General features: G+C 34.5%; 1 protein-coding gene across 2 annotated transcripts in view; it reads left to right on the plus strand.

Moving 5' to 3' along the window:
* EDIL3 (EGF like repeats and discoidin domains 3) overlaps positions 1-13,485 on the plus strand; it is a 219,171-nt gene that overhangs the window by 50,437 nt on the left and 155,249 nt on the right. For both annotated transcript variants that reach the window (XM_026035921.1, XM_026035928.1), the window contains exon 2: positions 11,665-11,793. In XM_026035921.1, the coding sequence (XP_025891706.1) occupies positions 11,665-11,793 (129 nt within the window). The remainder of the gene's footprint in view (positions 1-11,664; positions 11,794-13,485) is intronic.

Here is a 13,485-nt window from a genome sequence, read left to right on the forward strand (position 1 = left end):
AAACAGTATAGCTTTTTAGCTTAATTGACGGGGTCTGTTTTATTATTACAATTAACATCTATCTTAGAGAACAGTATATCAAAAGTATCATATTCTCATGYCCCTCTATTGTTTTAATATCTTTATACTGTTCATTAATCACTTATGAACTTACTGTTCACCTAATCTTGTATTTTCCTGACGTCTCTTCCYTTTTTCAAATACTAATCCTAAATTTGCATTTTTAGGTCTCATACCATACCTCCCAAGAAACAGAATGCACAATGAAGCTGCTACCCCTCTTGGTGCAGCTTTATTAATTGTGCTCAAAAAAATAGTTACCAAAACCAGTTAATAGAGAGACCACGCTGGTGCAAGTTTTTGACAAACAATTTTATTACCTAACATTCCTACAAACCTTCATAGATGTTTTAAGTGTTCATGAGGCAGTCAGCGCAGCACTATTCTGTGGGTATATGTCTGCCTTTTGTGCTTACAATGCACATTTTAGAGGGCAAARCTGCAGAATAATGAGGATACAGTAGTTTAAGGTTTGAGTTATGTTACACAAGTGATTACTCTGCAGAGATGGGTGATGGTTGAGACCAAATATTTTAATGTAATCCCTGAACTGTATGGGTGTGCCTTTCAAACACTGGTTTGGGTATCTTTGCCTCACTCATGCTGCTGTGTAGTATAAGCACTCTCCAAGGCTAAACCTAAATTCTAACTTGATTCCTTTAGTTACCATTTGCCTAGTAGATATGTAATTTTATAGAATTTTATATGGTATTTGGGGAAGTTTTAGGACTGAAATAAGCCCCTCTTGCAGTAACAGTATGCTGTACATTCYCTACATGAGTTTCTAGATACGCAAAAGTTTAAATTCTTGTTCTCTATTTCAACAAAGTCTGAACAAATAAGTTGAAATAGCATCTGTACATCTTTCTAGAGACTCTTAACAAAAATCAAAAGAGTATGAATCACTCATCTGCAGAGCTAGAGCTCTGTGCCGTTGCTGGCTGCATCACCCAGAATAAACAGAATCACTTCTTTATTGTAGCTGACACTGTAATGTCTTTGTTTTGTATTCTTCATAGGAGGGGCATGTCTCTGTGTTACATAGTTATTATTCTAAATATGATCAGTAGCATCTCTGTCCTGTAAAGTGAGTGTGAAAAATGATGAAAACTGACTTTATCTATTTAGGTGACATTTCCTTTGTATTTATGACAGAAATTTCATGGTGATAGATTTACATGTCCAAATGATGACCCTTCNCCCCCCCAAAAAAAGGAACAATGTGAGATCAATTAGCTATAGCAACAGAAGCCTATGGAATCTTTGCTTTCCTTTTAACTGCAGAATTCTATATCATAAAAACCTCTCAAAATAACCGTATGGTTGCATCGCTTAGTTTGTTCAGGAAAGAGTGTTAAGTGTCTGCATCAGTATTAAAATAGTAGAATAGTGCCTTAGTGAGCAGAAAGTGAATCCTTTGGTTGCTTCCAAATACTGTATTCATTTTGGTTCAGTTGCAGGGTGGTTTTGCTTTTCATTAACAAGATTATGAAAATACCAATGAACAGAATGTATGTGTTGGTATAAATCTGTATATACAAGGAGGTTTATGAGATACTTATAGATGTGGTTCTGTGGAATTTTGAAATAAGAATATGAAATTTTGTGTTTACTCCTTTAGATGCTTCGCTTGATGTATTAAACAGTGGATATACCTTAAAAACTGTTGATACCTTTGTCACATTTTAAATAAAAGTATTTCATAGTGGGCATCTACAAACAGGGAGCAGCTGAAAAATCGCTGGCTACTTTTCCCAAGAGTAATGAGACTTTATTTAGAATTCATATTATTTTAAGGTATTTCCTTCTGAATAAGATAGGACATCATGAAGCGATTAGAGTTTTTAAAACTGATAATTACATCTCTGTAACTTTTCAGCTCATTTTTATTTATGTATGATGAGAAAAGATAAATTCAGCACTGCTGAGAACTAGTAATTGCCTAGCAACCAGTACCTGAAATCCAATATAGGGCAAACAAAGGGAAAATGAAACTTCATCTCAGATATAGTGCATGTGCACTTATATATATATATATATATATAATATATATATATATATACACACATACACATATACATAGAGTCTGGTGCTTTCAAATCACTAATCTCAAAAGGTATGAAGCTTAAGGAAAGGCATAGGAAACGTAAAATGAGATGTAAACTGAAAGAAAATTTAGATTATTTAACAGCCCATAAATGATAGTTTTACAGTTAGTAAAATGGTTGATTTGAGTGTAATTCCTTCTTGCATTGCTGCCAAATTAAAAGTTGAAGCTGAAGAATACTGTCAAATTATTGAGTCATCTGAAGATAACACACAAAACAGGTGAGAAGCTGAATATTCTCAGTCCTCGAGTCAATGAGGAAGAAGATACCTACCTAATGYAGGTTGTAAACACTTAAAATTGTTCATTTTGAAAAGCTCTTTAACTCATGTCAGTCTACTTTTGCTATGTTGCTATGAAAAAGAAGAGCATATCAAAAGAGTACCCTCTAGACTGCTGACTGTGTGCCTGGATTTTATTTCCATGGAACAGTAGGTGATGGAGAAGGAAGAAGCTGCCATGTGTCTGAGYCCAGAGGCTAAGGAATAGTTATTTAAAAAAACAAASAAAACCCCCTTAATTTAGTTTAACWMAAAGCGATAATTCAGCTGCCTACCTTGATAGTCTCAAGGTCATGGATATACAAATGAATCTGCTAGCTTTTGATTGAAAAGCCTTCAGGAGCCCAGGTGATTTCTGAGAAGCTTTCAGGTCTGTAGAACTTGGGGATTTCCAGCAAGAATTGGAATATTGTATTAATTGAGAAATTTGAAGTTTATATGTGAAACGGGAAATGATGATATATTTACATCATGACTTAAAATCAATTCTACAAGTTTTAGTTGAGAAAACATCATTTAATAGAGATGAACAGTGTAGATAAGTGCCTTGTATACATGAATTCTCAATTTAAGCTTCTATTCTTGTCCTTTTCATAAACCAGTCTTTCTCTGTTTTGCTAATCAGGTGCAGCAATATAGGTTGATTCACATGATTAGTGATAGCTAAAATATGTGTAAATGAGGCTGACATAAATGGCAGCTGGAATCAAATGAGTGTACGCGAGGAGTCCATAGATTGGGTAGGATCGCCAGGTTTGTTGCACACAATGGTAAGTGGATATTGGATTGGTTAGGGATTGGTAGGGTGTAGAGTAAATGCATTGAAGGCATTTATCAGCTACCTCGCTGCTTGTGCAGTAAAGCATTAATGCTGTTGGCTGGGGATGGATGTTGGGTGATAAAATATTTGTAATATTAGCTTAGCAGTTAGAGAATGTTTCTTCTGCTTGAACAAATCCTAGTTTATCAACTATAGCTTCCTGCATTCATTTAAAAACAAGCAAAGAAAAACCGCAACMCTATACGTATAAAATCTTTTCCATGAGTTGTGAAAGTATTCAGAAGATTATTATATAACCCTATTCCTTTTTAATCACATCTGATCCTTTTCTTACCAGTGAAGAGCTGAAGTGACAGGAATAGTTCCTTTTCCCTGAAGAACAGTTGGCATAGAAATGAACTCTTTATAACCTATGATAGAGAGAAGAATTTACTTTTCAAACTGTTTTCTATTTCAAGTTATTTTTTGTATTGTCAAGCATCAGATGCCTGGAAAGGCTGAAACACAGTAGGCTGAAGTACAGTGACCTACTACTCTTTCACTTGAATAAAGTAGCAGATACAGTAGACATTTAGAAAGGGAAAAGATTATACTTTTTAAGGCAGAAGGGGATTTGACATAATATATGTCTGTCTAGGTAGTATGTTAGGGCTCTATACTAACCCAGAAAGCAGAAACACACTTTTAGAGTATTATATTATTAGTCTAAATCAAAAGTTCAAGTCAGCATTTGATCTTCCTTAGGATTAGTGGTTCAGTCCTAGATTCATATTCTAGCGAGAATTCTTCATTTGGAATAATTACTTTTAAAACTAAATTTATTTTCATATTTTTCAGTTTTTCAAAAATCATCTGTTGTATCTTCATAAATTATAAAACAGGGGAAAAAAAGTTTTAAAGAAAACTCTATTCCTAGTTAAAATGRTGTTTTGGAACTGTCTTCCATAGCTACAAGCTTCAGAAAATGTTTTTTAAATACATCAAGGCTCTTTATCCCAGAGGCTTTCACAAAAAAGTAGCAAGTACCTCAGTTGTCATGAAACCTGTCATAAAACCRTGAGTTTATTGAAATTAATATTCTCTTGTAAATTTTCCTTTCAGATTCAAATGGGGAATTGTAGAACTAATAATATCAGAGTATTCATTTTCTGAAACTATTTGAATACTCTGCCAGGAGTATTTGAGTTAGGAAGATAGTTGCACCTCCTCTCTGCATAGTGAGAAAATCACCCTAGAAAGCAATTAGAATGKAAATAACTTTTAGTCTATTGATGTCTTTAAAAAAAAAAAAACACCCTTATTTTAGCTAACTAGTTAGCTTAGCTTTAGTTAACTTACTAGCTGCCTCATTTAATTTGAATGGCAGTTTACATATATGTTAAAAGGACTGCAGAGCTTGGCTATTCTGTTCAGTGTAAAATGTTCACATTATGCATCTCTGTACAAGTGTCTTCAATGATTTATGGTTTTGCTTCTCAGCGGTGATTTAGCTGTGGAGGAATAGATTGTAACTTGGACAGTGTRCAGGTTGATTCTATAAATCAGGGCAGTATTAAAGGTCTTTTTCTTTGAAGATCGATTAGATTCTTTTTTTAATGTGAAACTGCTACTGGTAGCATGTACTTTCTCAGTTGTCTTCTGAAATTTAGTTACTCTTCCGAGTATCAGAACTGAGACTCATTTTTTTATTATCCAGAGACCAAGTTTCCATTGATGGATTTAGTTTTTTAGGCTCTCTCAACTCTACCTGGAGATCGGTTTATAACAAGCAACTTTATTCCCATCAAAGGGAATATATGTTAATTCTAAATAAATATTTAGGAAGGGCTTAAATAACCTGTATTTCATGTAGCAAATGTATGGAATTGAATAAAAATGTATGTACTGTTTTGGGTGGGGTTTTGAGTAGGAGTGATGGTTCTCCTTTCTCTATTGATAGCCAAACCAAAAGCTGGAGTTGCATGTAGAACTTACCTGARGAACCTCAGCTCATTATGTACCATATGTGGAAAGGATGTGGTATCCCCAACTACATATGTGGCAGGCACCCCAGAACGTATGTCTGTCATCTGTCATTTACTCTGCTTCACTATGTAATGCATATTACATACTGTACATTAAACATGCATTCAAATATATGTAAAGCAATACATAAGCATTTTTTTTTTCCCCATAGGTACTTCTGTATTTGCTCTTTCTCTGGAAAATGTGACAAATGTGAAATTTTCATGTCTGGACACAGAAAATGTGTCCAGACATCTAGACTATCTTTCCTTCTACTGCTTCTTTCTATCTGTTTTTGAGATCTTGTGCATGCTCTTTCTTTAGACATATTCCATTGTTCTTGATCACCATTGAGTTGTTTTAAGAAAATGACTTTTACAATAGCAGTTCCACTGGAAAGATTAACAGTTGACATGCAGGTTTTTGGTTTAGGGAAATAATATTCATTTCAGCCTAATAACTCTGTGAATAGTTTCTCAAATGCTTCTTACACACCTAATCCAGGATACGTTACTTCAGCAGTTGATATGTATTCTTATCCCAGGAAGCATGCTGTTATAAACATATAACTTCAAATAAGAATAAATAATTCATTTTCTCACATTCATTGACATYAATGAACTGCAATCACAGGTTGATTTGCATGTTATGATGGCAGGTGACTGGGCTTTGTAATTTTGGCTATTGCTAAGAGTGCTTTACAAAATAATACACACAGATGAGTACAGAATGGTAGCTTTTTGTTTGCACAGTGCATCTTCAGCCTTCATAGCACAATTTTTTCATAAACTGAATTCTGTTGGTGACAATGATTGATGGGCTGCTACCGCCATGATGTGCTGTATTATTTATATATGCCAGTTGAGTTTCTCCTTTCAGGTTGTCCTTTACTGTCAAGCAAAGTATTGTGCTATTTGATAATGAAGAATCATGCAATATAACTTGTGGTGCTTTCTCAAACTAAGAAGTATGCTATATAAAATGTAAAGTTTGTGAAATACTTTGCTTAGCATTGTTACCTTTCTCCCTGTACCCTCTGGCAGAGAGAAGCAATTAATGGTACTTTCAGCATCTTGTTGAAAGGATTTTTCTTAAAATGATTTTATAAAGGGAAAAAGGTGGACTTGACAGAACGGTTTCTCTCCTGCAGCCTGACATAAAAAATGTTATTTCATTTGTCAGACATTAAAAAAGCTTAAATGTTGGTAAAGTGCAGATATCTCATAATTTTATTTTGAGTTTTGCTATGTAGTTATGTCTGGTGAGAAGGAGATTTGATTCTTGACTAAAATTTTGAAATTGTTCAGAAAGAATCAAATGTGTGAGGAAAAGATAAAGGGGGGGAAATAGTATCTCCTGATCTTCTGCATTTTAAGAGTACCTTCTTTGCAAATCCAGAGTTTATTCTGAGGTATTTTCAGTTTGATTTCACCCTGATTCCTCTGTGCACTTGGTTACGTGTATAACATCACTTCAAAGCATAAGTCTCCTGAAAGAAGTGAATACAACAAAGTGGTTAAGGAGTTCTGGCAGTTTTGTGGGACATGTATCTTAGACTATGGCCTCTATGTTAGTTTAGCCCAAATCTTTGTAGCTTGGAACAATGAGGTTTTACTATCTGAGACTTTCCTGAGGATGGAGTAGAGGCACCACCAGCTGTAGGATGTTTTTCACAGTGTTGTAACATAGCTTAGTGCTTGAGGAACCTGATGATGAAATGGACAGGGTTAGTCAGGACATACAAAATAAACATGAATTATGGATATTTTTTGACACTTGTATTCTTTATTGGACCATTTCCAGGACATTTCAATAAACCTGTACTGGTAACTGTCACTTTATATTTTTCAATAATAAAGTTCTTCGTGTTTGCTTACTTCATGGAAATTTGTCAGAACAGAGATTTGTCTGTTGCAAAGGGCATATTACCTATCACTATGGTACGTTATGGATGCTGAGCACATTTCTGTAAGAGTTAATCRAATAGAGTCTTTTATTTGGGGGTCCATTTACTCTTCTGTTCCCTCTGACTCCAAGGTTAAGGTCTAGAACTCCTGCTGTGCTAAAGATTGCATAATATGCAGCATAGTACTGCAAAGGCAACAAGTCCCATAACCCGTTAGGTTAAAATAAAGTGCACCCACATAAGCTCTTCTTAAGAGCAGAGCCTCTAAAATCAAATTCTGTGCATCAAACTGAATAGAATATGTAACTAATTAGACTTCACTATTTCAGCCTGAATGGGCTCTCAAGAGGCACAAATGTAAATTGGGAGGCATATTGTTGATTCAAAGGTGACATTTATTTTTGTTCTGCACAATTTCACAGGCACTAAGTCATGAGGGTGCTAACATTTTTAAGTGAGTCTTACTAATTTCAGTATGCAAATTTGCACAAACTTTATGTGTAGTCTTAAGTAGAGTTATTGCTCATTGCTATTGCTTTTCTCTGTACACTTGCTCATTTCTCTGCCTTGTATTTAATGTCATGCTAAAGTTTAACTATTCCTCTACAAAGTTACTATTTTAACTATTCCTCTACAAAGTTACTATACCACACTTTCAGCCTTAGTCCTCTTCTGTGTTTTGTGAATCAAACAGCCTAGGTAGTCTTTTGGGGGACAACCTCTTGCCTTTTTTATTGTTTTTAGTCTTCGGATTGTTTCTGACACTCTAGGTTCCCTCTAATAACTGAGGTGTTTTAAAGCCCACTGCTTATTAATTTGCAATAAAAATGTAATACAAGTATATTGACCCAGGTACATCTGAATTATCCTTGACACAGTCTAGACAATCTTTTAAAACAGTAATATAAAAAAAGTTTGTTTTCCTTTGTAATTTTATATTGACCCAGGTACATCTGAATTATCCTTGACACAGTCTAGACAAACTTTTAAAACAGTAATATAAAAAAAGTTTGTTTTCCTTTGTAATTTTAACTATCATATGAATTAGAAAGCGCTATGTTTTTTCCTTAAAGATACTTTGTCAAGAACTGATGTGCTCAAAAACAGGGCTAGTCTAGAGGCTCAATGATTCTTCTTAATTTCCTGTGATTTTGGATGCTGCATGTTTTAATGTCTTTGCTCGGGTTTCCAGGCTTTCTTTGATGATCATGAATCCTGAGAATGGGCAAGGCATGTCACACTATCCTATCCTGCCCATGATGGTTGTGCTCTATAGCATGCTCTGTTTTATATTACCTCAGTGAAAAAATGGGCAAAGAAAAGGAGACAAAAGCAGCAAATATAGACAGTAATAACTTATCCCTGTATAAAATGGGTGAGAACGGTGGAATCTTACAGTATTTTGTTCGTAATTATTTGTTGTTTGTAARAAGGTCAGTCATGCTTTTTTGTTTTAGGTTTTTATATGTGTTTTTATTTTTTTTWAATTTTTTTTCCAAATGAAGTTACTTAAAATTCTGGCCTGAGTCTGAATTTACTCTAAGTGTTTTGAGATGTGATACTGCTGATTATGTTCTCTTTTTGATAGTCATGTTTTCTGCATGTGTACTGTGTTCATTATACTTTTGTGGATATGTATGTATGTACACTAGCGACTGACAGAATTTGGGCCAAGGTAGTTGGGTCAAAAGAACACTTAGTGCAGTGATTTCCTGACCATGGAAATAAATGACTTTTGTTAGCAGACAGCAGCTGTTGTATGGGTCCCAAACTGTAGCCTGGGTCACTTTACTTGAGAGGAAAGAAGCCAAGATGACTTTTCAGACAAATGAAAACCACACAGTGAAGTATATGTGCTTTGGTCACAGTGGGAGACTTCAAATAAGACGAATGAGCGCTTCATTCTGCTTGTCAGTCAATAAGAAATTTATAAAAATAAATGCTTCATTCTGCTTGTCAGTCAATAAGAAATTTATAAAAATAAGCGCTTCATTCTGCTTGTCAGTCAATAAGAAATTTATAAATGGAAGTAGTAGTTTGACTGTCTACCTTTCTTTTTGGTTCTTGTCTTCCATAATTGAAATTGAAAGAACTACCAAGTCAGGAAGCACATAATAAAAAYGTCCTTTCTCATTTTATTCAAAAACTCCAAGTGGATTCCCATAACAAGTGTTCCTCCTCCAGATAAATTATTAATGCTATGGGGAATACATTTTTTTGAAGCATCTGTGTGTTGTGTAAGACTAGTTGATGCTGCCCTTTCACAAGCAAATGGCTAACCTTCTTGAAGCCAAAGACAAGTCTCATTTGCTACCCAAATAATTTAGCTACTACTCAAGACTAGAAAAATGTTTAACTAGTTTAGATTCAAGTAGACTAATGATTTGTACTATAGTCAGAGCAGTCACAGACTGTTTGTTAAATAGCTGCATTTCTTCAGTTGTGCTGTCTTCAAGATAAAGTATTAATATCAAATGGATGACACATGGTTATCTTTGTCATAAATTGGTAGATTCCCTCCTTCCCCTTGTCTCCCCCCCAGAATAAAAAAACTATTTTTTTGTAATTCAAACAGGTCAATAAAAGAAATTTTTTAATCTTGTAAATTTCTTACATGATTTTAGATTTCATTTCTCATATGAGCTGTTGATTTTAAGTATATATGTCAGAAAGATATTCAAAACACTTTGAATCCTACCACCATTGCTATACTGCTGAGAAAAGCAGTCAATTTTCYGAAACCTTCTATATTAAAATTTAGCAACTTCTAAATAAAAAAAGTATTCTACTTAAATTTTTTTTAAAAAAAAAAAATTACCCATCTCCTTTAAGTGGCATTTGCAAAAATTCTGTAAAACAAGGTTGTGCAGCACAAATTGTTAGTATTTCTAAAGAACAGTAAATTTAATATAGAATAGCAGTAGTAAGTTCTGAAATCAAACACCTCACGTGTAAAATGACACAATTAGGTCATTTAGAATGTCTTATGGAAACCAATTTGGTATTACTTTCAGATATATGAATTTGCATTCATGAATACCAATGATTGTGATTGACATACAAAATAAAAAAAAAAAAAAGAAAAAAAAAAAAAGAAAATGATAGCACAGACTTATCTTCTGAGATGAGTGGTGCATCTAACGATATATCTAAGTATCTGTGGAAAGATCTGCAATGGAGGCTGTCTAAAGCCCAGAGCATGCTTTAGGATTACTTTCAGTTGTCCCTTGAGGGGTCTAGAGCATCTAATTAACAGTTCTCCTGGAATGTAGATGTGAGACATAGCACATAAGAAATCCTGTGTTATGTGAAAATAGGAGATGTTAACAGAGTAGTAAGGCTGTTGACTTGCTTCAAACTTTACGTAGATCTCAAACTCCGAAAAATATTTCAAATATTGTCAGAAGGTGTGAGCRTTTCAGCAACTCTACGAAATTAAATCTTTTACTTGACCCCAGCATATTTTTAGAACTGTAATAAGATGGTGGGATTTGCGGTGGTCTGTGAGTGAGTTTTAGATTGTTAAAACTGAGTTTTTAAGAGCTGGATAGACTCCCTGTGCCTGTTTGCATCAGGAGCACCATATCCTCATGAAAGCAATGTTAAACATACAATATTAGATAAGAAATCACTGTAGGATATTGTACTCTCCAGGAGCATAGGACACTTGTTCAAGTACCGAGCATATGAAACAACTCCATGGCTCGTCTGTCAGAATTTGCATCTTTCTGCAGCCTGAACTGTAATCACCCAAATAGATGTCTTCACTGAAGAACAACTCAAGCCTCAGTGACGTGTTATTTTTAGCCTTATTTTGGGCAGAATTTTGGGCAGAAATGTGTACACTCATATGATGCAAACCAGTGATCTGGTATAAACTCACTGTTAGAATTAAATCATTAAAAAAGGTTTTGATGACTTTACTTTGTGCTGCTAAGCTTTATGCTGGGATCACATATAATTGGTGTTCCTATAACTGGCATGCTGCTGGCCTAAATGCCATGCTTTGTATTCAGCAGAAATACAGCTGTGTGCTGATGCCTGATCTAGATTAAATTTGTACTACTGGCTGATTTTTAAAATACGTAAATACGGACCAGATAAGGATGTAACCAGCCATGATTCTTAGTTTATCACTTGGCTCATAAGTTAATAGCTAGTAGTCAGATGGTGAAGAACCTGGTAAAGAAACTTAAATAAAATCCTAGGTTAATTCTGTTCTAAACATATATTCTAAATCATTTTATATGAGGAGCGTGTGTGTCTGTGTTTATATTTTTTCTTAAGTTTTAGGTTTTCAGTGTTGTAAGACAATATATTTTCATGGAAAAGCAAGGAAAATAATGAAAGAGGTGTCCCATTAAAGAAAATAAGATAGAACTAGCTGAGAGAGGTATTCAAATGAATTAGTTTGTCATTTCTTTTTGTTCTCAGTTATCAGTAATCTACAGTAGTTAAGAGTTTATGCATAACTCTTGGAGAGTGTTATGCAAAAAGCTGAGAATTTTTTTTTCCTTTTTCATAGGGGATGTGTGTGACTCCAACCCATGTGAAAATGGTGGCATCTGTCTTTCGGGATTAAATGATGACTTCTATTCATGCGAATGTCCTGAAGGCTTCACAGACCCCAATTGTTCTAGAGCTGTGGAGGTTGGTAAGTGCAAACTTTAAACATTGGAATACCTATTTCAGTATCCCATTAGTTGTGGTTGGTGATTATCTCCTGAGTTTTGTGTAGTGGTTGATGCATTGTTTGTTATTGGTACCTTATCCTTATTTCTACATCATAGAAATCAATATTATTATTACAATACAGTTTAAAAAGTATCTCAGAAGTGCATCTGTAAAAAAAAATCCCATATAAAGATTCAGGGTTCTACTGAAAAAAAAAAAAAAAAAAGATAGTTGCGATTTAACCAATGTTCCTTCAAAATTGTTAAAATTCTTCTGTATATTCTTTAGCTGTTTTTAATGACTTGATCTCATTTCAAGCTTGATTTCTGTTAGTTTTAAGCCTAGGTTGAGACAGTAATTAGTTAATGATGCTAAGTTAGAAAAGCAATATGTGAGAAATCTTAATAAGGTATTATAGTCATTTAAAGAAAAAAAAACCTTCAAAATACTTACCTGGCTTGGGGCTGTAACTGATAACTAAATGACATTATAGACTGCAAGTTGAATGTGTTCAGATTTTGTAGTGTGCATATGCCTCAGAGTCACTGTGAACATGAATGGCAGCTGCAAAACATGCAGCAGATGAGAGCTCTCTCTGAGGAAAACTTAAGCAAAAGAGAACGCAGAGGAGAAGGTGGCAGAGAGCTCATTATGCCATGGGCCATCCCACTAGCTTCAGTGAAACAAGAGCTGCAAGCTGAGCAAGCTTATAAATTTCTCTGAAGTGGATACAAAATATATATGGTATAGCCAAATAATAATAAACAGATGCTACTGTTTAAATATCTATAGCTCCTATAGATCTATTTCTAGTAGTCATGGTGATTGTAATAAGATGATTTAAAAAAAAGATAGAGGCGAAGGCAGTGTCTCTTTCTTCTTTGTATTAAGAAAATAAGCTTTAACTGTGACTCTGGGCAGTCTCAATTCCCTTAACTGAAAGCCCTGCTTGCCCTGTGTACCTTTCTTTTGCTGGCAGCCAAAGTATATGAGAGTAGTCCTGCTTTTCAGGTATTGTATATCTTACATCCGTGTTTGTAATTCGTTGATCTGGGTTGCACTAATACGCCTCAATGTGTGCCAGCAGAGTGCTCACATTTTGTTTCTGCCAAGGCAGAAGGACAAAACCAACAGCTTAGCGGAGAGCCTAAGCTTTTACAGAGCCATCAGAGCTAATCTCAGCACCTTTCTAACACTAACATTCCTAAAGRTTTTTTATGTTTTTCATAATAAATAAGGGCCACAGATACAACTCTAATACACTGTTCTGGGATTAAGAATGTCTGTCTCTCTGATGAGATAAGTTTGGCAAAACTTAGTCCAGGAACTGGTGGAGTGTTTTCTTTATTTTTAAAGATCATATGACAGCATATTGTGATAGCTCCATTGCAATTTGCAATTGAGTATTAACAATGTATGTAGATTAACTGAATTCTTCAGTCACCTGTACAAAATCTTAATCTGGTGAGTAGAATAAAACATAAATGAATACAGCACATATGCAGACATACTGCATTTTTAGTTTGCAATACAGAAGGAATAATGAGTGGACAACAATTAATGAAGTGTTTATTAATATTCTTTTTTAGCTCATAAAAGGAAGGGTTAATTTGGTTTCTGTTTTTACTGCTTGCTTATGCTATGTGTGCAAGCTGAGACTGACTGTAACTTT

The sequence above is a fragment of the Nothoprocta perdicaria genome, unplaced genomic scaffold, assembly GCF_003342845.1.
Source record: "Nothoprocta perdicaria isolate Ctin4 unplaced genomic scaffold, notPer1 scaffold_1, whole genome shotgun sequence".
NCBI classification, from domain to species: Eukaryota; Metazoa; Chordata; class Aves; order Tinamiformes; family Tinamidae; genus Nothoprocta; species Nothoprocta perdicaria.